Raw genomic sequence first — 23701 nt, 5'->3', positions numbered from 1 at the left:
CCGATGGACTGAAGATGGAAATGAGCCACTCTGCTATAATCTTTACATAATTACATCTTAAATATTCATTAATATGTGCTGTCCCTTTACAAATAAATAAATAATAAATAAGAAAATGTTACAAAATGTTCATATATTGTATAAAGAGAAAAGGCGCTCTGTTCTCTCACAGTTTAAGTACACGAGGCTCAGGTGTCTGTGTGAACATGTTGAATGCACCGCTGTATATTACTGAATGTAAAGTCCTTAATGCTGTGCTTGTGTCTCTCCTCACCTCTTCGCTGTCTCTGTGTGTCCAGGGAAAAGCTCTTAGATTTCCTATGGTCAGTGAAGCAGCCAGATGGCTCATTTGTGATGCATATCGGAGGAGAGGTGGATGTCAGGTAAGAAGACACAACACGTACGCTATATACAAGTCTACAAATGTGTCCAAAGTTTATTTCAGTGTGTACACAACATACTAAGGAATTGGGGGTGGTAATGGTGAGTTTTATATTATGTATTTTTAAATAATTGTTATCATTTGCTTGTGATAGATCCTGCACCACTGTAGATGGACCAATCACAGGGCAGCGTTGTGGTTTAGGCAGCCAAATGAACCAAAACAAATACTGCAAATGTGTAGAACTCTTTTTCAGAGCTACACATTTTCAGTCTGGTGTTGGCTTTGTTGATATCTGTTGTATCTTGCGAAAATGAAAAACAAGCGCAGACACTGAAATCATTCTCACAGCACCTTTAGTGGTGTTAGAGCAGAATTCACAGCATCGGGGTGACAAACAGTAGCCAGGCTGGAGCCACCTAGTGGCATTTCTCTCCAGTGACTAGGTCTGGAATCGGAATACACTAGACGGTTTGCAAAAACGCCGGAAGTGCGAGTTCAGGCACCAGCCAATCAGCGAAGAGCCATACATTCTGTGTTGGCAACGATTCCCGAGATCGAGGATTTAAAGCCGGAACAAAGAGAATGTTTGGTGAATTTTATCAAGGGGAAAGACGTTATTGTCCTTCTTCCTACGGGATTTGGGAAAAATTTAATATACCAGTTACCATTACGTATGTCACGACCAAATAGCAGCGATTGGTTAAATGAAAAAAAGTACCTAGCTACCATTAAGCGAGCGGATTCTAATGCTGCGAGGTCAGACGGTTTGTATGAAGTGAAACCGTCTGATGAATCAGCCTAGACAAACAGTCAGCGAGTCTACAACAGAGCCGAGGTAACAGAGAAGTCTGAGTCTACACCAGCTTTGTATATAGGCCAATTATAAATCTTTTTAGCTGACGCATAAGTCTAGATTTTTTTTTTTAGCTGATACATAATAAAAAACATAAAAAATCACGGCGCACCTGCAGTTTGTATCATTCAAGGCCACTGAACTGAACATTTTGCTCTTTAACTGTATTAAACATTTAGTATGAAATGATTACGATGAGATTATTGTTCACAGCATCCAAATTCTGTTTACATCAAGAAGGGAAGTTTGAGCGAATTTCTAACTAGCTCACTCCACACGTTTTACTGCTTCACTTGAGATCATATGCACTGCTCCCCTGTGGGTTTCCTCTCTTTGAATATTTCATTTAAAACAAGACCTTGAGCTCTCTTTTTCGGTTTCAACAAAGAACAGAGAAACTTCTGAAACACTGGCATCAAATATTAGTAAAAGCAAAGTTTTATTTTTTATCTCTTCAAAAAAAATCCCAGAGAAGAGAAAAAAACTAAACAAATTGAGGGTATACTGTAATTAGCGCACAGACTAATTAATCTGTATTCTGTAGCTTGAGTCCTTGTGCTTGTTTTCAGCCTAGTTTATAATGAAAATAATTTGAGTGCACGTTGCATAAAGAGGTACTGGCTGGGGCAAAAAGCATAACAGATATAAAGAAGAGGGCTTCAAAGGGAGTAAAAATAAATGATTAAATAAAAATGAACATAGACTGGATTTGAAATGTGAATTCTGAATCATTTTTATGCTTTTTTTTTTTTTTTAGGAGTGCTTACTGTGCGGCAGCTGTAGCGTCGCTCACAAACATCATCACGCCAAAGCTGTTCGAGAACACGCCCAACTGGATACTCAGGTACACACTCATTTTAAATAAATATATATACATTAATACTACAAAATACTACAGAATACAGTGATCCAAATTGGTTCTAATGTTGTTTCCTCGTCAAAAACGTACCTGGAATTGTGCTTTCTTTCATTCTTACATGTTTAACGCACAAATCCTGCATATTTAGGCTTAATTCGCTTTATGAATGATTACATGGTTTTGTTGGATAGTACCAAACGTAAATATTTATCATAGTTTTACTCCAGTTAAGTGGCAGTTTGTGGGGAAAAAAAAGTTGAGAACAAAAGTACAAAAATGCAGGAAGTGGCAGTGAGTTCTAAAACACAATACCTGTACTTATGTCATCAAAAAAATTCCATTCCAAAATGCGGGGACAATTTACGATGCAAGGAGCATATTTTTCTGACACTTTAAAGATACCGTCTGTAAGTTTATTTGTTTATTGTTACCAGTAGATGGCAGATGTGAACCTTGTTAACTTTTTGGTTTCTTGGAATTACTGCATATTAAGGATGGGACCAGGCAAAATTTCCACAAGATGAGATATAAGATTGGGTCCACAAGAATGATTCAAGACAAGATTTTTACATAATTTCTAATATATAAATTTAATTGTTCAGTTTCCAATTTTGACCTCACAATTTTTTATAAATTTTATTTCAAGTTTCTTTCCATTCTTGTACTGCTTTTTGGAAAAGTAATAGATGTAACTCACAAACACTCTCACAACTAGGGGCGTGCATAAATATCGAAATATCGATATATCGTATCATTTAATGTGATGATGCAGTTTTGATATCGTGGGCTGCTGTATCGATATATCACCAAGAGTATTTTTTGGTATATTTTCTTAAACTATTTTGTTACAGTGCTACAGTTTTATTGCTTGTTTAGACAAAGGAAACTAATTTATTTGATATTTTCACCGTTTTGATGATTAAAATGTTTGTGTTTTTCATATTAACTTTCAAAAAAAAGTGGTTTAACAAAGACTTTTAGTATTACAACCATGAGTTAACCATTATTTTTTATTGAACCGTATCAAATCGATTTGAAATATATCATATTGAATCGAAAGTGCATTGTGTCGAGGTATCGTATTGGCAACTGAATGATACCTAGCCCTGCTCATGAGATAATTTTTCTTATGTGTGCACGATCTTGTGGCACTTTTGTCTCACGAGATCTTGTACCATTTCTACTATGTATGTCTTATTTGCTGCCAGTGTCCAAACAGGTACAAGTTATTATTCACTTCAAGGTTTTTAGTAAAATCTTAAATATAATGATGCTATCTATGTTTTACTGAAATAAGTAGTCATATTCACTTTACTCACATATTTATACTGTGTTTTTAAACTCCATAAACCTTCGCTAGAATCATTTGGATAATTTCAGCCCTGGAACTGCCAATCTCTTGAAAATTACCACTACAAGACATAAGGCTGCTTAATTACAGAAAAAAATCATAATTATTTTGATCAATATTGATGATTCAAACGATTATTTTTTAGTTACACGATGCATTTATCCAGCATTTCTCTCTCAAAAAAACCAACACTTTGTTATTGTTAATTTACGCAAACCTTTCAAATTGAAAATAAATACAGATTACAAGTATGACCCTTTAGAGCAGTTTTGCGATGTATAATATTGAACATGAAATAAGAAAAACAGTAAATAAAAAAATTAATAAAATAAACTGTATATCCAGCTGTTGTACAATAAAAAATAAAATAAATATACTTATTTATATAAAAATATCCCCAAATAAACTTTGCTAAGCATCATTTCAGCTCGATTATATGATTTTGGAGATTGTTTGACACACAAATCGAAATCGCGATCAAAATTCAATTAATTGCACAGCCTTAACATGACATCACAAGGTGGAACAGAGCATTTTGAGTGTTGGAGATGAAGACAGACTAATAACGCAGGTTCACTCAAACATATGAATGAAAAAAAACACAACTCCAGGTATGTTTTTAGGAGGTAACAACAGGACTTAAAGCTCACGAGAATCCATTTTGGTCCATCATATAGGACCTTTGAATAGTTCTGATTTTGTTTTGCAGGTGTCAAAACTGGGAGGGCGGGCTGAGCGGAGTGCCCGGTCTGGAGGCTCACGGGGGCTACACTTTCTGCGGCACGGCGGCCATGGTCATACTGGACAAGGAGCACATGCTGGACCTCAAGGCTCTGCTGGTAAACGGGCTCTCTACATAAGTGGACATGTTCATTGACAGAACACAAAGCTCATAAAAACTGTGTCTGGTCTGTGTCAATATTATAGACACAAGGACAGACTCTGTAAGATTTGTTCAAGCTTTGAGATCTGGTATTGTCCTTAAATTCAATAAAAATGAATGGACACAGATATTGATCTTCTGATAAAAAGTTTTAAAGGAGCCTTGTAAGTGCAGGCTTGGATTTTTAATTGATTTACTCGTACTTTAGTTTCAAATCAGACTATTTTTACTTAACAAGATCACAAGATGGATTTTGAGTAAGGTTGAAGAATTTGGGAAAAAATATCTAAAATTTCACATTTTTTCTGACATTTATTTCTTAAGAATTTGAATTTTTAGAATTGGAAACAGAATGAAATATGAACTGACAAACTAATGCAAGAATCACTTTTCAGACTACACGGTTAGGAGTTTTTTTGCAGAATATATTGATATTTGTTCAAGAAATGGAGGTACTTAAAAGATTAAAGCTAGGATTTGATTGTGATTTATCTTGCAAACTTAATTTTCAGAACGTTTAATAATAATACATTTTATAGAGACGTTGTAGTTTAGTTTTTAATACAGATAAACAAACTCCTCCAATGTACCAATTCACTATATGTCAATAATGATGTAACTGTCTGATCCTCGCTCTCAGGAAATGATTCATGGAAAACTACTTGAACACACTTTCGAAAAAACATAACTAGAAAATCTTCTTTTAAAGGTGCAAAGGTGTAACTTTTCTGGTGGAGATGTTATTGCTTTGTCTAGAAGGTTTCGCAGTGTGGCATTAAAACTTTCTATGTTCATGGAGACCAAACGAGACCAAGTTACAGGTTAGATCTGTGGAGAGGCGACCCCGCTCACAGTCAGAATGCCTGTTTTTCTAGGTACCGTATTTATCGGACTATAAAGCGCACCGGATTATAAAGAGCAATTTCAATAATGTTGAATTCTCTCGTCTATTTTCATACATAAAAGGCACCAGATTATAAGGCGCATTAAGAGAAACAAACGGACAACACTTGAGACTGATCCCTTAGCCCAGGTGTCCACGATCCATTGGCAGATCGTGATGTAATTCGCCCGGCGTTGCCTCCCTGTCTTGGTGAATGTGTATTATGAGTGTGAATATGGGTGGATAATTTAAGTTTGTTATTTTTATTTCCTACAAGGACGACTCAAATATACATTGAGTAATAAAGTGTTTATTGCAGCTTTGCACAGATTTGTTTACATTTTACAGAAACAAAACTTAAACCACATGGCTCATTTGCATAAACTGTAAGCTCTGAAAAAACTGCTTGCTCCTTGTGCGCTGACTCCTGACTACGGTGCCGTAATGCTCCGACAATCCATCAAGCGGTGCGGCTTTGTAGCTTACCGAAGTCGTACTAAAACATTTTGACAGATTTTTGAGCGCCGTGTACCACATAAAATCTGATCAAATCAAAATTAAAGAATTTGAAGTGACTTATAGTCCGAAAAATATGGTATTTTTGAAACCAACCGTAATTGAATAAATGTAAGTTAAAGCTGTTTAATGTCATACTGTGGAACATTCCAGGCATCGAAACAAGCAGGTGACAGACAAAAAAAAACAAAAAAATTACACCTCGCACTTTTGAACTTTACATTTTCACTTTCAAATTGACACACAAAACAAGTCAAACTAGTTCATTTAAAACTATTTCCTGTAGTTCAAAGTTGTCCCTCACATACAGTAGGCATTTTAAGCTTCCTAATTATGCACCACGTTGAGTTTATAAGTACTTTTCATAACTTTCAGAGGCCAGAGCAGAGCAGAACTACAACTAGCATGCTAACAGAGCTTTATAAGTAGCTGCAGACAGTACACACTGAACTTACTTTGACCTCAAGAGCTGCTTATACGATATATCCGAACTCGGGCAAGCCACATCTTGCTCAAATACATGCAAAAGAAATCGGGTACAGGCCCATTTTAAATCATTTTATATTTTCAGCAGTGAAATTTTCCAAATATAAAAGGCATTTTACAGCCCTCTTAGTGCACATTTGCCAGCACCAGTAAAATAATACAAGTGGAACACGTTAGATTTCCGTTATACTGGGACATTTATTAACTTTGATTTAACTTCCTGCTTAGTTTGTATATTTGTGAGCAGTAGGTGAAGCCTCAGTAACGTAACTGGGGCATTAGCGTAACTCATGTCAGAAAGGAACTGTAAGCACTGATCTACGAGTTCATAGATCAAGGGGTCATGGGCTAAACTTGAGCAGCAAAGGGGAGATGATGAGTAAAACACTATTCAATGCCACAGGGACAGCCCCAGTTTTGAACCCTGTGTCCCCTGTTCTAGCAGATTTATCCAAAACCAGTGATTTGTCCCAGTTTTATACAAGAAATGTCCCAGGTGTCCCTATTTTTGACCAATCTGATCCCTGCCAACAGCATAGAGAAACATAAATTGTCATTTGTTTAGACAAAATCAGGGTAGCCGCGGGGTCTTAAAAGTGTTCAAAAGGTCTTAAATTTCATGTTCCTAAATTAAGGCCTTAAAAATTCTTAAATTATGTTGTCCAAGTCTTATTTTTTTCACAAAGGTGTTAAATTTTAGCCTTTTTTTGTGTACTCAGCCGGGCTGCAGTGCGATGTTAACTGGAGAGAGGGACAAAAAAAAAAAACAACGTGAAATCATGTAACGTGAATGAACATCTAATTTGAACTATGCACAAACAATACTTTGGTTTCAGGCGCTGGCGGCAATGAGTAAACAATCAGTAGCGTGGAGGAAGACTTTGGATGGATCATGGGGAAGTGTTGGTTTAATCCACAGTTAGATTCTAGATATAATAGTTGGTTGCTCCATATTAGAACTGGATCTGGTGTTTTTCGCCTGCATAATGGGTGCGATGTTGGTCTTAATTTTCACTTAAATGGTCTTAAAACGTCTTAAATTTGGGATAGTCAAACCTCGGGATGCCCTGTGAAATACAGAAAAGCGGCTTAAAAATGGCCAAAACACAAAGAAAATGTGAACTATACTGACTGAGTGCATAACAGTTTTCCTTAATCATGCGCTCGATTCACAATTTTATTATTAACAACCAAACCCAAACCAGGGATTTTGGAGTTTTTATTTTGAAAATCTGGTCAGTCTAATTATGTCTTAACTCTAAATGTTCCCCCTATCACCCAAGTATCAATGTGGTAAAGGGGGAACGAAATCTAGTTGCAATTTCTCGGACGAGCATTGCAATTGTGATTAGAAACGCGATTTATGTTTTAGTTATAAGATTCTGTTCGTTTTGAAGTTTTGAAAGTGTCCAGAAGAACTGATGAAAAGACTGAAATCTGAACTGACAAACTAATACAAGAATCACATTTCAGAACATGTTTGTACAGATGTAAACTACAGGGTGAGCTGTTTTTACACAGAATAAAACTGGAGAGTTGTTTGTAGTGGGAATTATGGCGCTTCAAAAACTGCAGCATTTGCGAATTGCGAATCTGCGTCCGTTCTAATCCTAATTTCGATTTGATTTGCGATTAATCTCGCAGCCGTGTTGTGGTATGTGGTGGATTCGCAGTGCCAGGGACCTCAACAGACACTAAAAAAATTACTGGAATATACTGTAAAGCTTTATATGTCGTCTCTGGACATATATGCAGATCATTAAAAGAAAATAAAACTGAATCCACACGTAGGAGGTCAGAAACTCGGAGCAACAGGAGGACTTTGGTCAGTCCCAGTACCCCAGGGCAGCTGTGGCTATAGAATTAACTGATCACAAAGAGACAAGAGTATGGACAGAATGAACACATGAAACTATAATATGATTTTAAGTGTGTAGAAAAGTGAACTATAGACCTTGAAGAATGTAAACAAACACATTATTAATCACAGAATAGAGGAAACTGGAGGCAAAAGTGAAGCGAAATCTTGATTTTTAGGTTTTACTGGTCAAATACTTGCAGAAATACTGACTGCACAATACTTTTTCCATTTTTTTTTTACAGATTTATTACATACATTACCACAAATTGCAGTATTTGTAACGCGTAAAGGTGCATTGTGTATCTTTTCTTGTGGACGATCCGTTAAATGCTTTTCTCCAACGAGATGTTGTTGCTTTGTCTGGATTGTTTCACAGTGTGATATTAAACCTTTCTATCTTCATGGAGACCTAAACAAACACATTCTAAATTACAGAATGGAGGCAACTAGAGGCAAAAGTGAAGCGAAATCTTGATTTTTAGGTTTTACTAGTCAAATACTTGCAGAAATATTGACTGCACAATACTTTAAACCTAGAAGAATGTAAACAAACACTTTCTAAATTACAGAATGGAGGCAACTGGAGGCAAAAATAAAGTGGAATCCTGATTTTTAGGTTTTACTGGACAAATACTTACAGAAATATTGACTTTTCATTTTATTTACAGCTATATTACATACAGACGTTACGACAAACTACAGTATTTGTATGGTTTAAGGTGTAAATTGTGTAACTTTTCTGGTGGAAGGGTCCTTCAAATGCTTTTCTCCATGGAGATGTTGTTGCTTTGTCTGGATTGTTTCACAGTATGGCATTAAACCTTGGTAAATGTAAATAGTCACATTTTTATCCAGCGCTTTTCCACCTTCAAGGCACTCAAAGAGCTTTACATCAAGCAACCACTCACCCATTCACACACACACTCATACACCGGGGGCGAGGTAGGTTACGTGTCTTGCCCAAGGACACAACGACAGCATTCATCCGTGGGAGCTGGAATCACATCAGCCAACTTGTGGGTCAGTGGATCCGACCGCTCAACCAGTGATGTTTTATGTCTGGATTCAAACCCCCAACCTTCGGATCAGTGGACAAACGCTCTGCCAACTGAGCTACTGTCGCCCCAAACCTTTCTGTCGTCATGGAGACCAAACCAGACAACGTTACAGCTCAGATCTGTGGAGAGGCAACCCCGCTTACAGACAGAATTTGTGTTTTTCTAGGTATTTTTTTAGCTATAAAACCAGCTGTTATTGACTAAACGTAAAGTAGAGCTGTGTAATTAATGTCATATTGTGGAACATTCCAGGCAGTGCGATGACACATCCATAGAATCAAGCAGGTGATGGACTCTACAACCACAAAGTTACACAATGCACCTTTAAATCCAATGATGAGGCTAGAAAATTGTATATGCCGTATTTTTCAGACTATAAGTCGCTCAGGAGTATAAGTCACACCAGCCAAAAAATGGGTAATGAAGAAGAAAAAAACTAAGTCACACCGGACTATAAGTCGCACTTTTTGGGGAAATATATTTTATAAAATCAGTGACCAAGAACCGACATTTCATCTTGAAGGCAAGTTATAGTAACAACAATAGAACAGAGAACAACAGACTGAATAAGCGTTAATATGTTAACGTCACATATTAACAGTTATTCAGATAATTATAGCATAAACAACAGAACATTTAGTTTACCAAACTCACGATCTCACTCCAAATCAATAAATCCATTGAATTCTTCGTCCTCGGTGTCATTTCTGCGCAACCTCCAGGGGTAACCGGAGCACCGCTTCCTCTTCTGTGTCGCTGTCGTCAGACTCAGCATCAGTGCCAGTTAGAATTATTCCGGCCTTTCTGAATCCCGTCACGCTGGTTTCGGTGTCAGTGGAGTTCACGAAAGTTGCACTGTGGACCCGACCAGTTACGGTGTGCTTTCCGTCAGTCCCTCACAAGTTTCTCGCTCACTCCAAACTATCTTTCTGCCACTGGATTACTGTTTTTGGCTGCATATGTCGCTACTTGCAGCAGGACGGCGGCTCTTTCTGCAGGAGACATGTGCAGTAGAGCCAAGTGACAGTGGTACAGGAGTAACAGGAGCAGCAGATACTGACACACAAGCCTAGAGCACCCTCTTGTGGCTGTCAGTGTGAAAATTTTTATATATAAATCGCACTGGAGTATAAGTCGCAGGAAACACTCAAAACATGAAAAAAGTGCAACTTATAGTCCGAAAAATACAGTAATAGAAAGGCAAAGTTACTTCTACTCTGGAAATTCAAATTAGTAGCTTACGTTTTTTGTTTTTTTTTGTATTGTGATCTGGTGTCTGGTTAATATTTCAAAATGTTTCATGGTCAATTTAATTTTGAACATTCTGATGACATAGCGTATTAAAGTGTCTATAAAACTGCATGCATGGGTGTTATTATGAGTATTAACCTGATGTGTGTGTGTGTTTTTTGCAGCGGTGGGTGGTGAGCAGACAGATGCGCTTCGAGGGGGGATTCCAGGGCCGCTGCAACAAACTGGTGGACGGCTGTTACTCGTTCTGGCAGGCGGGGCTCCTCCCTCTGCTGCACCGGGCCTTCTGCAAAGAGGGTAACGATGACAACGACAACATTCAACACTCAAACATTCAAATTATAGTTCTATGGAAGGTAGTGTTCGATAAATGGTCCAAATAAAGGATGAGATAACGCTAGAATTTGGTTGTCATAATTTCAGATAAGGGGCAGAGTCCTAGATCCGTGTATCATTTGTTCATTCGTTTTAAGAAAATGAAAAGAAACAACTATTTTCTTCATTATTTGTCTCCAAAACCAAAATGAAAAAACGGATAATGATTTGTTTATCAGTTTTCGATTTTATGTTTAAATGAAGAATGGAAAAAAACGGATAACGGCCGTTTCTGTGACTTAAACTGCGATGCCGGACTGAACCAGGACTGAACCAGGACCAAAACAGGTCTAAACCAGGTCTAAACCAGGTCTAAACCAGATCTAAACCAGGTCTAAACCAGGTCAAAACTAGGTCTAAACTAGGTCTAAACCAGGACTGAACCAGGACTAAACCAGGACCAAAACAGGTCTAAACCAGGTCTAAACCAGGTCTAAACCAGGTCTAAACCAGGTCTAAACCAGGTCTAAACCAGGTCTAAACCAGGACCAAAACAGGTCTAAACCAGGTCTAAACCAGGTCTAAACCAGGTCTAAACCAGGTCAAAACTAGGTCAAAACTAGGTCTAAACCAGGAATGAACCAGGACTAAACCAGGACCAAAACAGGTCTAAACCAGGTCTAAACCAGGTCAAAACTAGGTCTAAACTAGGTCTAAACCAGGTCTAAACCAGGACTAAACCAGGACCAAAACAGGTCTAAACCAGGCCTAAACCAGGTCTAAACCAGGTCTAAACCAGGTCAAAACTAGGTCAAAACTAGGTCTAAACCAGGACTGAACCAGGACTAAACCAGGACCAAAACAGGTCTAAACCAGGTCTAAACCAGGTCAAAACTAGGTCTAAACTAGGTCTAAACTAGGTCTAAACCAGGACTAAACCAGGACCAAAACAGGTCTAAACCAGGCCTAAACCAGGTCTAAACCAGGTCTAAACCAGGTCTAAACCAGGTCAAAACTAGGTCTAAACTAGGTCTAAACCAGGACTGAACCAGGACTAAACCAGGACCAAAACAGGTCTAAACCAGGTCTAAACCAGGTCTAAACCAGGTCAAAACTAGGTCTAAACTAGGTCTAAACTAGGTCTAAACCAGGACTGAACCAGGAATAAACCGGCACTGGGATCACTCGACTAGACTGTCGGGTGATCAGGACTGAGACCGGGACCAGACCGGGACCAGAGCAGAACTGAGGCCAGGACTGAGACCGGGATCGGGACCGAGACCAGTTAAGTTCTGGTTAAGTTCTGATTTAGACCTGTTTTATTCCTGTTTAATACCTGTTTTAGTCTTGTTTTAGTCCTGTTTTAGTCCTGTATTATTCCTTTTTTAGTCCTGTTTTAGTCCTGTTTTAGTCCTGGTTTAGTCCTGGTTTAGTCCTAGTTTAGTCCTGGTTCAGACAAATAATAAAGAAAATTGTTGTTTTTTCATTTTCTTTTTTTTTTGGTTTTATTTTGAAAAGCAAATGAACGAATGATACACGGATTGTCCTATAGAACTCTGCACTGTTTTTGAAAGAAATGACCGAACTTATAAGCAACACGTTTAATTAACCTCATTATGTGTTCTGGATCTGCTCCACAAACCTCCCGTATTAAAATTAAGCCTTTTTACCTTTTTTTTATGTGGATAGACCCAGTAATTACAAATATAAACCATAAATCATGTCAAAAAAGTCTGCAATCTGAAAGTTTAAACAGCAAATTCCAGCATTTGTGCATTTGTTTGTTTATTTATATGGATCCCATTAGCTGAAAGCGATGCAATCAGCCAGTCATCCTGGGTTCATTGAAATAAACATTGTATTTCACTTATATAAATATAATTCCATCATTATCAGCAGTCATTAGAGTGCACAGTATTTCATTAAAACATAATCACATTACTTTGTTAATTAAACGTGTTCATTCATGTTTTATAGCTTGCGGTAAATTTAATGTAACCAATTTTTCCTTTATAATAGAAACTAGTGCATTCTTTGTTTTTCTAGTTGGATTAATGAGTGTTTAATAGCTGCTTTATATTGATAGGAACTTTATATTGTCGTTAAAAACAAAAGACATTTACTTTTAAGAACTTAAATGAAACCTATTGTGCTTGTGACTGCGGTATAACTAGAATCGATGGACATTTTAAATCGCAATATTCATCTAAAACGACTTAAGAAAATAAACATGGATAGTTCCAGATCGCTCTAATGAGACGCAGATTTTTTATTCATTTGTTCCAAAATGACTACACGGTGCTGCCGAATCAAACACGTATCAGAGATTTTAAAAATACATTTGGAGAACAAAGTAAATACAGAGCAGTGGGAGTGTGAAAACAGAGGTTTATGAAAATAGCGTCTTGGAAATAAGCTATTAAAGATTGCTGAAACATGCACAAATCAGTCTTAATACAACTTTGAGTGAGTAAATGGTGAGGGATGTAAGAATAACGGAAATATTGTATTATCGTATCATCAAAAGTCTCACAATAACATCGTGGGCTGTCACAATATATCGAATTACAAGTTCCTTTGCTTAAATTCATGGTTTTATGGTAGAAACAGTTAATAAACATCACGAACTACATATCCCATGATTCATTTCAGTGCAGACAACATGAAAAGATATGATTTTTACTTGAATTCTTGGGATTATGACGGAAATAATTCACACTAAAATCTTGTCAAGGTATTTTAAAAGCAAAAAAGTGTCCCATCTACATTTAAATTAGCCTCTCCAAAATATCGCAATAAATATCGTACCGTGAGATGCATATCGTGATAATATCGTACCATGAGATCTGGATATTGTTACATCTGTAGTAAATGGTGAGGGGAAACAATTATAAAACATGGTTAAAAACTCTGAAATGTGGATTTTGCATAATAGATCCTCTTCAAATGTTGTGATGTGTGAAGCACTTTTGTCCCTCCTCTTCAGTGTCCTCTGTGTGTTTGTTTGTTTGTTTGTTTGTGTTTAGGTGAGTCTGCGCTCAGTGAGCAGAGGTGGATGTTTGAGCAGCAGGCCCTGCAGGAGTACATCCTCCTGTGCTGCCAGAACCCCTCAGGAGGCCTGCTGGACAAGCCGGGCAAGTCAGTACCACTGTAACACTGGACCACTCTACCTCCAGAACCATCTGGACCCGCAGGCACACATGGAGAACAGGCACACCAGCGCGCACACACACTCTGGGCTCAGGGGAAATGCCTAGAGACGGCTTTTAACCAGGCAACATGATTTTCAAAATGGAATCAGCCCAACTTGAATACAGAATGAGCAATGACATCCATAGAAACAACCAAAAAGTTACATAATCCACCTTTAAATCCAATTATGAGGCTAGAAAATTGTATAAAACGTATTTTTCGGATTATAAATCGCTCCGGAGTATAAGTCGTACTTTTTGGGGAAATCTATTTTATAAATCAGAGACCAAGAACCGACATTTCATCTTGAAAGGCAAGTTATAGTAACAACAGTAGAACAGAGAACAACAGACTGAATAAGCGTTAATATATGTTAACGTCACATATTAACAGTTATTCAGATAATTATAGCATAAACAACAGAACATTTAGTTTACCAAACTCACGATCTCACTCCAAATCACTAAATCCATTGAATTCTTCGTCCTCGGTGTCACTTCTGCGCAACCTCCGGAGGTAAAATACAATACAGAATGCTTTGACTACCATATTTTTCAGACTATAATGCGCAATATCAATGATGTTGGATTCTCTCGTCTATTTTCATACGTAAATTGCACCGGATTATAAGGCGCATTAAGCGAAACAAACGAGACCCTTGAGACTGATCCTTTAACCCAGGCGTCCATGATCCATTGGCAGATCGTGGTGTAATCCGCCCGGCATTGCCTCCCTGTCTTGGTGAATGTGGATTATGAACGCGAATGTGGGTGGATAATTTAAGTTTGGATTTTTATTTCCTACGAGGACGACTCAAATATACATCGAGTAATAATGTGTTTAATGCAGCTTTGCGCACATTTGTTTACCTTTTACAGAAACAAAACTTAAAACCACATGACTAATTTGCATTTATTTATTTGAGACAGGGACAGCACACAATTTTTTGCATTAACCTTAACAGGAGAGATGCATTGTACATCAGGTTGTAGCATCAGTGCTAATTTCCACCTGTCGTCCTTGGACAGGTTCACTGATTGACTGTATTTAACTGACCTTGAATATCAACTGTTCTTGGAGACCTATGTAGCATGTTTTGGGTCGCATAAACTATAAGCGCTGAAAAAAACAGCTCGATTGCTCTTACTCCTCGAGGCTCCCGACTACAGTAGCCACAATGCTCCGACAGTCCATCAAGTGCTGCGGTTTCGTAGCTTACCAAAGTCGTACTAAAACATTTTGACACATTTTTGAGCGCCGTGCACCACATAAAATCGGTTTGAGGTCAGTAAGCACAACTAGAATTAATATATAAGGCGCACTGTCGATTTTTGAGAAAGTTAAAGGATTTTGAGTGCGCCTTATAGTCCGAAAAATACGGTAGTTTAGTTTACAGGTCAGAGAACAGATCCTGGCAAAACAGATGAGGTGGTTTGAGAGAAAGGTTAAAAAAAAAAAAGGCTGTATTTGTGAGCTGAAATGGACTGAGCTAAAATCTCCACAGCCCCAAATCAATGAAAACAGCAGGGTTGGTCAGTGGTATGAGGTGTGAGGTGTGAGGTCACCCATTAGGGGCAGGAACGATCATTCATTCACAACATGACTCAGGTGACAGTTCACACCTTAGGACAGTTGCACTTGCACTTGACTTGATTTAACAGGTATTTACTTACGTCAAACAACAAGGGTGTGTTAGTTTCAGCGTAGTTTGAACCTCCCTTCAGACAAATAAAAGGCAGTGACTTGCAGAACTCTGTCAGAACTGAAGAAGCCTCTTGGATGACTGAAATGCATTGACTGATTTGATGTTTTTAGGTGACACTTTTCTCATTTTCTGCAATATTATCGGCCATTGGGACTCGAAATTAAAAACACATCACACCCGCGTACAATTTAAAAATAAAATGGAAAAAATGTATTCATAAATTAAGAAATTATTTGGATTTATGGAAGAGAAGTTGTAGATAGATTTTGAATTTTAAGTACAGTACCGCTGAATTTCTCACTTTGGCATCTTGGATCTTTCCTGCAAATTTTTTTCACTGTGCGCTGAATTTTGACTTTTGAATTTGAAGGCTTGAAAATATTTGTGCTGAATATTTAAAAGCTGATTTTATATATATATTTAATTTTAATACTTGAAAATGTAATGTGTTAGATTAGAAAAGGGGTGGGATTAAATAAATTTTCTTCTTTCCACTACTTTTTGGGCCAATTTTTTTATTTTTGCTGTTGTTATTTCTGCTGTGATTTCATTAAAGGTTGTATAGAGGATTTTTTTAAGGGAAGAGAAATACAGCGACAGTCCTTGTGCGCATTCAGAATTACTGTTGAAGTTTCCTGTCTAGAAGTAATTCAGCGACTGACACGTCAGTTTTAGACCCTTCGTCTGCTTCGGTCGTGCCATCGCTGGACGAGATCTCCAAGAATCACCTCAGTTTGTCTTCGCTCTTTTTCTCCTTCTTCTCTTCTTCTTTCAGCGACCTCAAAAACTGACTTTCTTTTGCAGCGAACCGGTCGTGGATTCTCGTCCGCCGTCGCGACAAACTTTGTGCGAAATGCGAGGAAGCAACGTAACCACGTAATCCTCGTGCTCCGACAAGTCAGTTATACTAGGGAGTTTGATTGACAACCTAACAGCCAATAGAAAATGAGGGAGCCTCGTTTTCTATTGGCTGATGTTTATCTGGTCTCACTACGTCCACAGTTGATAGATTTTCATTCTTTTTTTTTTGGTCATCATAATTACAAAGCTGCTGCGTCTCTGTAATGATATTTTAATCTTTCACTGACAGTTTGAAACTAAAAAAAATCTTCCATACAACCTTTAATGTTACATGTTCCACTGTAAAAGAATGTACATTTCTTATTCGCCCAAAATAGATACATATATCATCAATGTACACTGAAAATTTCAGCAACTTAAATTCAGAATAAAAATACAAACACATTTTTTCAAAGTGAGAAATTCAACGGTGTTTAAAATTCAGAATCTGATTAAACAAATTATTTTCCTTACGAATCTGATAACTCCATAGTAGCCCAAATGTAATAAATCAACATGATTATTTGACATGTGAATTAAGTCAGTGTCAGATATTCCTATTTGTAATGCAGTCTACAGAAAACAAAAACAGATACATTATTTGTCAAACCAGATCATGTACATGTTTTCTTGTTAAAGGGACAGTCCAGAATTTTTGACATAGGGCCTCATTTCCTAGTGAGCCATACATTTGGTTAGCAGCTATTACATTATAATTAGTAGTACAAACAAAACTAGGGTGACAAACTAGTTATTGTTCCTGTTTTTTTCCTTCTTGTTAAATGATTGGTTCCATTGTTTTGTGCACAGAGCCAGAGACTTCTACCACACGTGTTACTGCCTGAGCGGACTGTCCATAGCACAGCACTTTGGGAACCTGCTGTCCCACCACGAGCTCATCCTGGGCAAAGAGGACAACAGACTGGTGAGGAGGCTCTTCTGTCATTAAAGGGCCCATGGTACACTATTTCAGACATGTCAAACTCAGGTCCGGGGGCTAAATTTGGCCCGCGATATAATTATATTTGGCCCGCGAGATCATATGAAACATGTGTTAGAGCTGCCCGCCGGCTACAGATAGACTATAGAGACATTATTTATTTAAAACTTTGTTATTTAGATTATGCTTGTTCTGAATTCAATGTTTAATCCAGGGGTGTCAAACTCATTTTGGTCTGGGGGCTGTATCCATCCTACTCTGATCCCAAAGGGGTTGGATCAGAAAACTCATGGCATATATACCCCAAAAATAGCAATAAATAAAAAAATGTGTGCAGAGAAACACAAATCTATTACAGAAATCTTTTTTAATTGATGAACTCTTTCTTTTACAAAATATTATATTATGAACAACCTGAAACTTTTAAGAAAATGCAATTTCAACACAATGTTTTAACATTAACTTGTATACAAATAGGAATAAGACCATTTTTATTGGAAAATCCTGCACTTGGCTCCACTTTTCTCATTTGTGACATTTTTCTGATGAGGGTGTCACGGTCAACAGTCAAAACGATCGTCCTTTAAGAGCGTTTGGAAAGAGACAAGTCTTCATTTGTGCTGCTCTGGTGGGAGGGGCCACGTACAGAGACGCTGGAGACGCTGCTGTGATAAACACCACAGAATATAAACAATATTTTAATAGAAAATATAATTAAAATATTTTAGTAGAAAAGCAGCCGAGGACCAGATTAAAGGTCTTGGAGGGCCGGATCTGGCCCCCGGGCCGTATGTTTGACACTTGTGGTTTAAGCAAAACTATTATTAAACATTTTTTAAAATAAGGAAAGGTTTAACATTACATATCTCAATCTTGAAATTTTTCAATAAATATTTAGTTTGGCCCACGACTTAGTCCCAGTTTTTAATTTTGGTCTCTGTGAATTTGAGTTTGACGCCTCTGTGCTACTTTCTGATCTATGTTATAATGTTTCTTCGTCACAAACAGACCTGGAGTTGTGTTTTGTTTCATTCACATGTTTAACACAAAAACCCTGCATATATAGGCTGAGTTCTTCACGCAAACAGAAAACACACACAAAAACACTAACTTGTGGTGTCATGTGATAATACAGGAAGTGCTCCATTGTGTTTTTAAACTCCATACACCTTCAGAACACCACAGAACCATTTGGTTAATTTTGGATCTGGAATTGCATAGCTCTACTAAACACATGATAAAAGGTGCTGTAGCTGCTGATTTGAAAACTACTGCTCCATGACATCATAAAGTGGAACAGAGCATTTTGAGTTTGGAGATGTAGACAGACTAATAATAAAGAATTACTCAAATGTCTGAATGAAACAAAACACAACTCCAGGTCTGTTTTTGAGGAGGTAACAACATTATAACACGTCTTAAACCTCACAAGAATCCGTTTTGCGTCACATAGGACCTTTAAGATCTATGTGAATTTTTAAAGTTCTTAATCTGACTTCATAATCCCACATAATCCAAAAACATGGATCTAGTTGTGCCATAGCAAATGCAGGTTTAGATTAGTGTTGGTAGTCTGCGGTTCAGTGTAGTGCCGGGTTATTAAACTAGATTTTCATGAATACCAGATGTTTTGAAGGAACGTGGAATGAACACAATTTGGGGTCACACAAAATATCCCCAACAACAACTGTTATATTTGATTATTTGTTTTAAGTGACCCTTTATTATTAGTCTGTCCACATCTCCAAACCTCAGAATGATCTGTTCCAACTTGTGATGTCAGGTGGTAGTTTTCATAGCGTCTACTTTTTACATTTTGTTCAGTAGAGATTGACAATTCCAGGTCTAAAATCATCCAAATGATTCTAGTGGTGTGTGGTGTTGTTTTGAGATTTTTTTTTTGGGGGGGGGGTCGCCTTGTCACGAGCTGCAGGTTCGTCCGCAATATTCAGTTGTGACTTATGACTCATCTGTGCTCACAAAAATAAAGACAAAGCACAGAAACAGACTGAGTGCTGCGTCTGAGCTGCTGTTGCGCTCTCCTCCTGCACCCGGACTGGAACTCGCTACAAAAACCCCAGACAGGTCCACCTACCTCACTAGAAATGTTGAAATGTTAAGCCGTGTTTTGTATAATTTCTAATCTTTTTGTAATTATTTTATTGACTATTTTGTTCCAGTATTATTGGTTCAATTGAATGTTGAAAAGAAAAAGAAATGGGCTACAGTTAATGTCCAAGTAGGCGACTTATGGATCCTTTTATTTTCTGGTTCAGTTACTGGTTTCCATTGTATAAAACTTGAGTAATACTAATTGTTCAGAGACACGATAAAATATCCTCATTAATGTTCAATAATGGTCAAATCCACCTTTATTTTGTGATTTGTGATGAATAATGTCTATTGACTTGGGTCGTGAAGGTTTGTGACTTTAAAAAAAAAAGTTTGGGAAACATTGGTTTATGGAGTTTAAGACGCAGAGGAGCACTTCCTGTATTACCACACGACATCACAACGTGGAACAGAGTGTTTTCTGTTTGAGAGAAGAACTCTAAGTCTAAATATGCAGGTTTGTGGGTTAAATGTGTGTGAATGAAAAAAACCAACAACTCCAGGTCTGTTTTTGACGAAGAAAATGGATCAGAAAATTGCGCAATATGAGTTATTTAGATGCAAACGTCTTTAACAACGTTGCTCTGTAAAATTGTCAATTCTGTACTGAACCAGCATCAAACTAGGACTAGACTCGTACCAACAGGGTCTGAACCAGGACTATACCAAGACTAAAGAATCAACTCAAGATTAAACCAGGTCTAAAGCCAAATTAAACAAGGACTAAACCAGGACTAAACCAGTAAACAAGAGGAATTCTATTTTACACGATCTTTTAATATACTTTAGTGATTTTATGTGACTAAAATCTACCAGTTGAAGTGTTTTGCTCTAAAGAAACTGTTTAAATGTGTAGAATTTTAGTTGCATCCATCAAAATCTGCAGCCACTGTTCCTATTGTCTCTTATTGTGCTCTTATAGTATTGTTTATCCACCTGGGACCCGAAGAAAAAAAAGTGTTTTGCAATATACATCTATATATATTTGTGATTTTCTCTCTGTTTGGAGGTAAATGAACACCTTAGCATTTAGATTTTGTTCATTTTATTTTTATTTGTAATTTTTTAACATGTCCTCAGTAATGGATGCCAAGGGGTATTTTGGTGTTAAATCCATGTGAAGTTAACAACCGAACAACTTTTTTGATGACAAACATCTCTGACAAGCTTCTGCAGTCGCCTCAAACAGTTTTTAGACTCCCTTTTAGTTTCTTTTTTGTCATATTGCAGCCACAAACTAACTCCTTTTCAGTTCATTTTTTATCCTGGTCTGATGTATTATTATTATTATTATTATTATTCACCTATGTCCATTATTTTGTGTGTATTAAACTTTTATTAACTTGATAGAACTATAGTGTAGTAGAGTGAGTGAGTTTTAATAGTTCCGACAGTGGGCAGTTGTGGTTTTTACAGTTAGGATATTGAGTGAGTGCGGTGAGTTCTTCCTGTTAAAGTTACTGTCAAATGCTCTTACAGTAAATCAAGAGCAGATCCGGATGTTGGTTAATATACTGTACTGTTTCCTGAATTCTGCGTTATGGTTTTATTGTGTCTGTGGGATATAATTTATAACCACATGTAGACGAGAGACCATTTCCCAGTTTTGTTCAATTCAATATTTATAACTAAGCAATTTAATAATAATAATAATCATAAGTACTGTCATCATGGTCAGATTTAGTTTAAATTATTTTTATTTTATTTTGTTCTGTGTTTTGTTGTGTTTTCTTTTCTTTTCTTCTTCTTCTTAATAATAATTAATTATTATTAATAATAATTATTTTATTTATTTATTGAATTTCCGTTTGCACTAATTTTGCTTGGTGTAACTAAACCAGGACTAACCCAGTACTAAACCATTATCGGTCCTGGTCTCGGTTCCGGTCTCGTCGGTCTCAGGTCTCCGGTCTCGTCCCGGTCTCAGGTCTCGGTCTCAGTCGGTCTCAGTCCGGTCTCAGTCCCGTCTCAATCACGGTCTCACGGTCTTCAGGTCCTGGTCTTAGTCAGGTCTGGTCTGGTCTGGTCCTGGTCCTGTCTGGTCTCAGTCCTGGTCGGTTTCAGTCCGGGACTCAGTCCTGTTCGAATGAATCGTTATCCGTTTTTTCATTTTGGTTTTGGAAACAAATAAAGAAGAAAATAGTAGTTTTTAAAATTTTCTTATTTTTGGTTTTATATTGAAAAACGAGTGAACAAATGACACAAGGATTATTTAGCCTTTGTTTTCCACCGAATCGCATCGAATTGATTTGAAATATATCGAATCATATTGAATCAAAAGTGCACTGTATCGAAAAGCGTATCGTCTCGTGCCCTATGTATCGAGGTATGTGTCATATCATCAACTTCTTAATGACACCCAGCCCTAGTTATAATGTCCTGCATATTAAGGCTGAGTTCTTCTCTAAAACTGAAAACACTCTGTTCCAACTTATGTAATATGAAATACAGGAAGTGCTCCACTGTGCTTTTAAACTCCATACACCTTCTCTAGAATGGGGTGGGGACCAATTATTAAAGAAATGTTAAATCTTTTGATTTGTGAAAGGAGCAGAGTTTATAAGATTTATTTTCTTCCTGTTCCTTTTGTTCATGCAGCAAAGACAAGACAAATAATGATAGAAATATGTATTTATGTTCATTTTCAGATTTTTTTTGTCCTGGAATTTCTAATCTCTACTGAACTAAAGGGTAAAATGTAGATGTTAACTTGAAAACCGGCGCTTCATAACATCACAAAGTTGAACAGATCATTTTGAGCTTTGGAGATGAGAAAAAAAACACAACTCCAGGTCTGTTTTTAAGGAGGAGTAAAATGAAAAGACGGCCTAAAACTCCTTCTAAATTTCTCATAATATAAGACCTTTAATACGCTTCTCTACATTTTGAAGGAACGATAAAAAAAAAAGCGCAATTTTTCAGTGTCATTGTCTCGTCCTATGTCATCTTTTCCTCTGCATTTCCACTCAACTCTGTATATTTAGCTTAGAATAAGGAATGCGTCATCTTATGTAATCGTTACACTAGAGGCCAGTAATACCAAAACCGCGGTCACACCCACACCTCCTTATATAATCAGAAAAACACTGAAAAAAACCCCAAAAACTTCTCTAAACCTATTTTTTGTTCCTCTCTTCTCTCCCCGTAGGCACCGACCCATCCAGTCTACAACATGTGCCCCGACAAGGTTGCCCAGGCGCTCCACTACTTTCTCAAACTACCCGTCCCGTCGGATAACAGACCGTCAGGCACCTCCCCCCCCTCCTCGTCCTCCCCTCCCTCCCCCCTCAGCCAGAGCAACCGGAGTCCTAGTGCCTGTGTACCGAACGGACTCCCTAGAGCGACCGCAAGCGGGGTCGGAGGCACGGAAATCAGGAAATCCCAACGGCTGGAGCTTCTGCGCGCTGGAGAAGTGGGCAGCTCGGATCGAAATGTCTCATGTTTTTTTTTGCTGCAGTCATGTCAAAAGTGTGTCCAAGGGTTTGATAATGAACCTAGCAAATAAAGCGCTTTAGTACTTTTTATTATGGCGTGGAGTTGGTTTTGTATTTGCATCCCTCATCAGTTTTTAAATAAGTGTTGAAATATTTCAGTTTGTGTTAACAAATCGCCAACACTGCAATTATTTAAAGGAACTCTGTCATATTTTTATTTTAAATGAATAAACATGGCCTATCTGTGTCCCCAGATATGAGGAAGACATTTAAATCAGATACAGCTAACAACTGTAAAGCTGATTTATTCTTAATTACAAAAACGTTGGGCATAATGGTCAAGTTGTTATGATTTCAGTTCAGTCAGAAAGCAGAAAGAGCCTCACGAGTCTCATTTGTTTTGCCATTTTTAGCTGAAATCCTAAACCTAAAATTCCTCTCTGATCTGAATCGTTAAACCCCAGCACCTGCAGACATCGTGCTGTTGCAGAATATGAGAATGAGAACAATTTGGATGTGTCGTCTGCAGGTTGAGACTCAAGCAACACAGGTTCAGTTATGACTAAGAGCTCAGACTACAGATGCTTTAAATAACTGTCACAATGTTCAGTTTGTGCTAACCGACTCGGCATAAACAAATGCGGTTATTTTAGCGGTTATTTAAATTCTGAGGCTTGAAAAATATGCAGAATCCTGTACATGTGCAAATGCGTTAAATGTTTGACTTTCATTTGTCACATTACTGCATTTTCCAGCTCACAGATTTACGAGTATGTG

The 23701-nt window shown here is 37.5% G+C and overlaps 1 protein-coding gene across 1 annotated transcript in view; it reads left to right on the top strand.

Annotated features, from left to right (window-relative positions):
* fntb (farnesyltransferase, CAAX box, beta) overlaps nt 1–23014 on the top strand; it is a 47988-nt gene extending 24974 nt beyond the window's left edge. The window contains exons 6-12 of the mRNA XM_020924265.2: nt 300–383; nt 1996–2082; nt 4158–4287; nt 10551–10683; nt 13728–13839; nt 17249–17363; nt 22639–23014. Coding sequence (XP_020779924.2) covers nt 300–383; nt 1996–2082; nt 4158–4287; nt 10551–10683; nt 13728–13839; nt 17249–17363; nt 22639–22995 — 1018 coding nt within the window. The 3' untranslated portion in view covers nt 22996–23014. The remainder of the gene's footprint in view (nt 1–299; nt 384–1995; nt 2083–4157; nt 4288–10550; nt 10684–13727; nt 13840–17248; nt 17364–22638) is intronic.
* Nucleotides 23015–23701: the final 687 nt, after the last annotated feature.

The sequence above is a fragment of the Boleophthalmus pectinirostris genome, unplaced genomic scaffold, assembly GCF_026225935.1.
Source record: "Boleophthalmus pectinirostris isolate CB_2022bp ecotype Guang Dong unplaced genomic scaffold, ASM2622593v1 HiC_scaffold_13, whole genome shotgun sequence".
NCBI classification, from domain to species: Eukaryota; Metazoa; Chordata; class Actinopteri; order Gobiiformes; family Gobiidae; genus Boleophthalmus; species Boleophthalmus pectinirostris.
The sequence above is the reverse complement of the archived record's forward strand: the minus strand, read 5'-3'. Positions and strand labels throughout refer to the sequence as shown.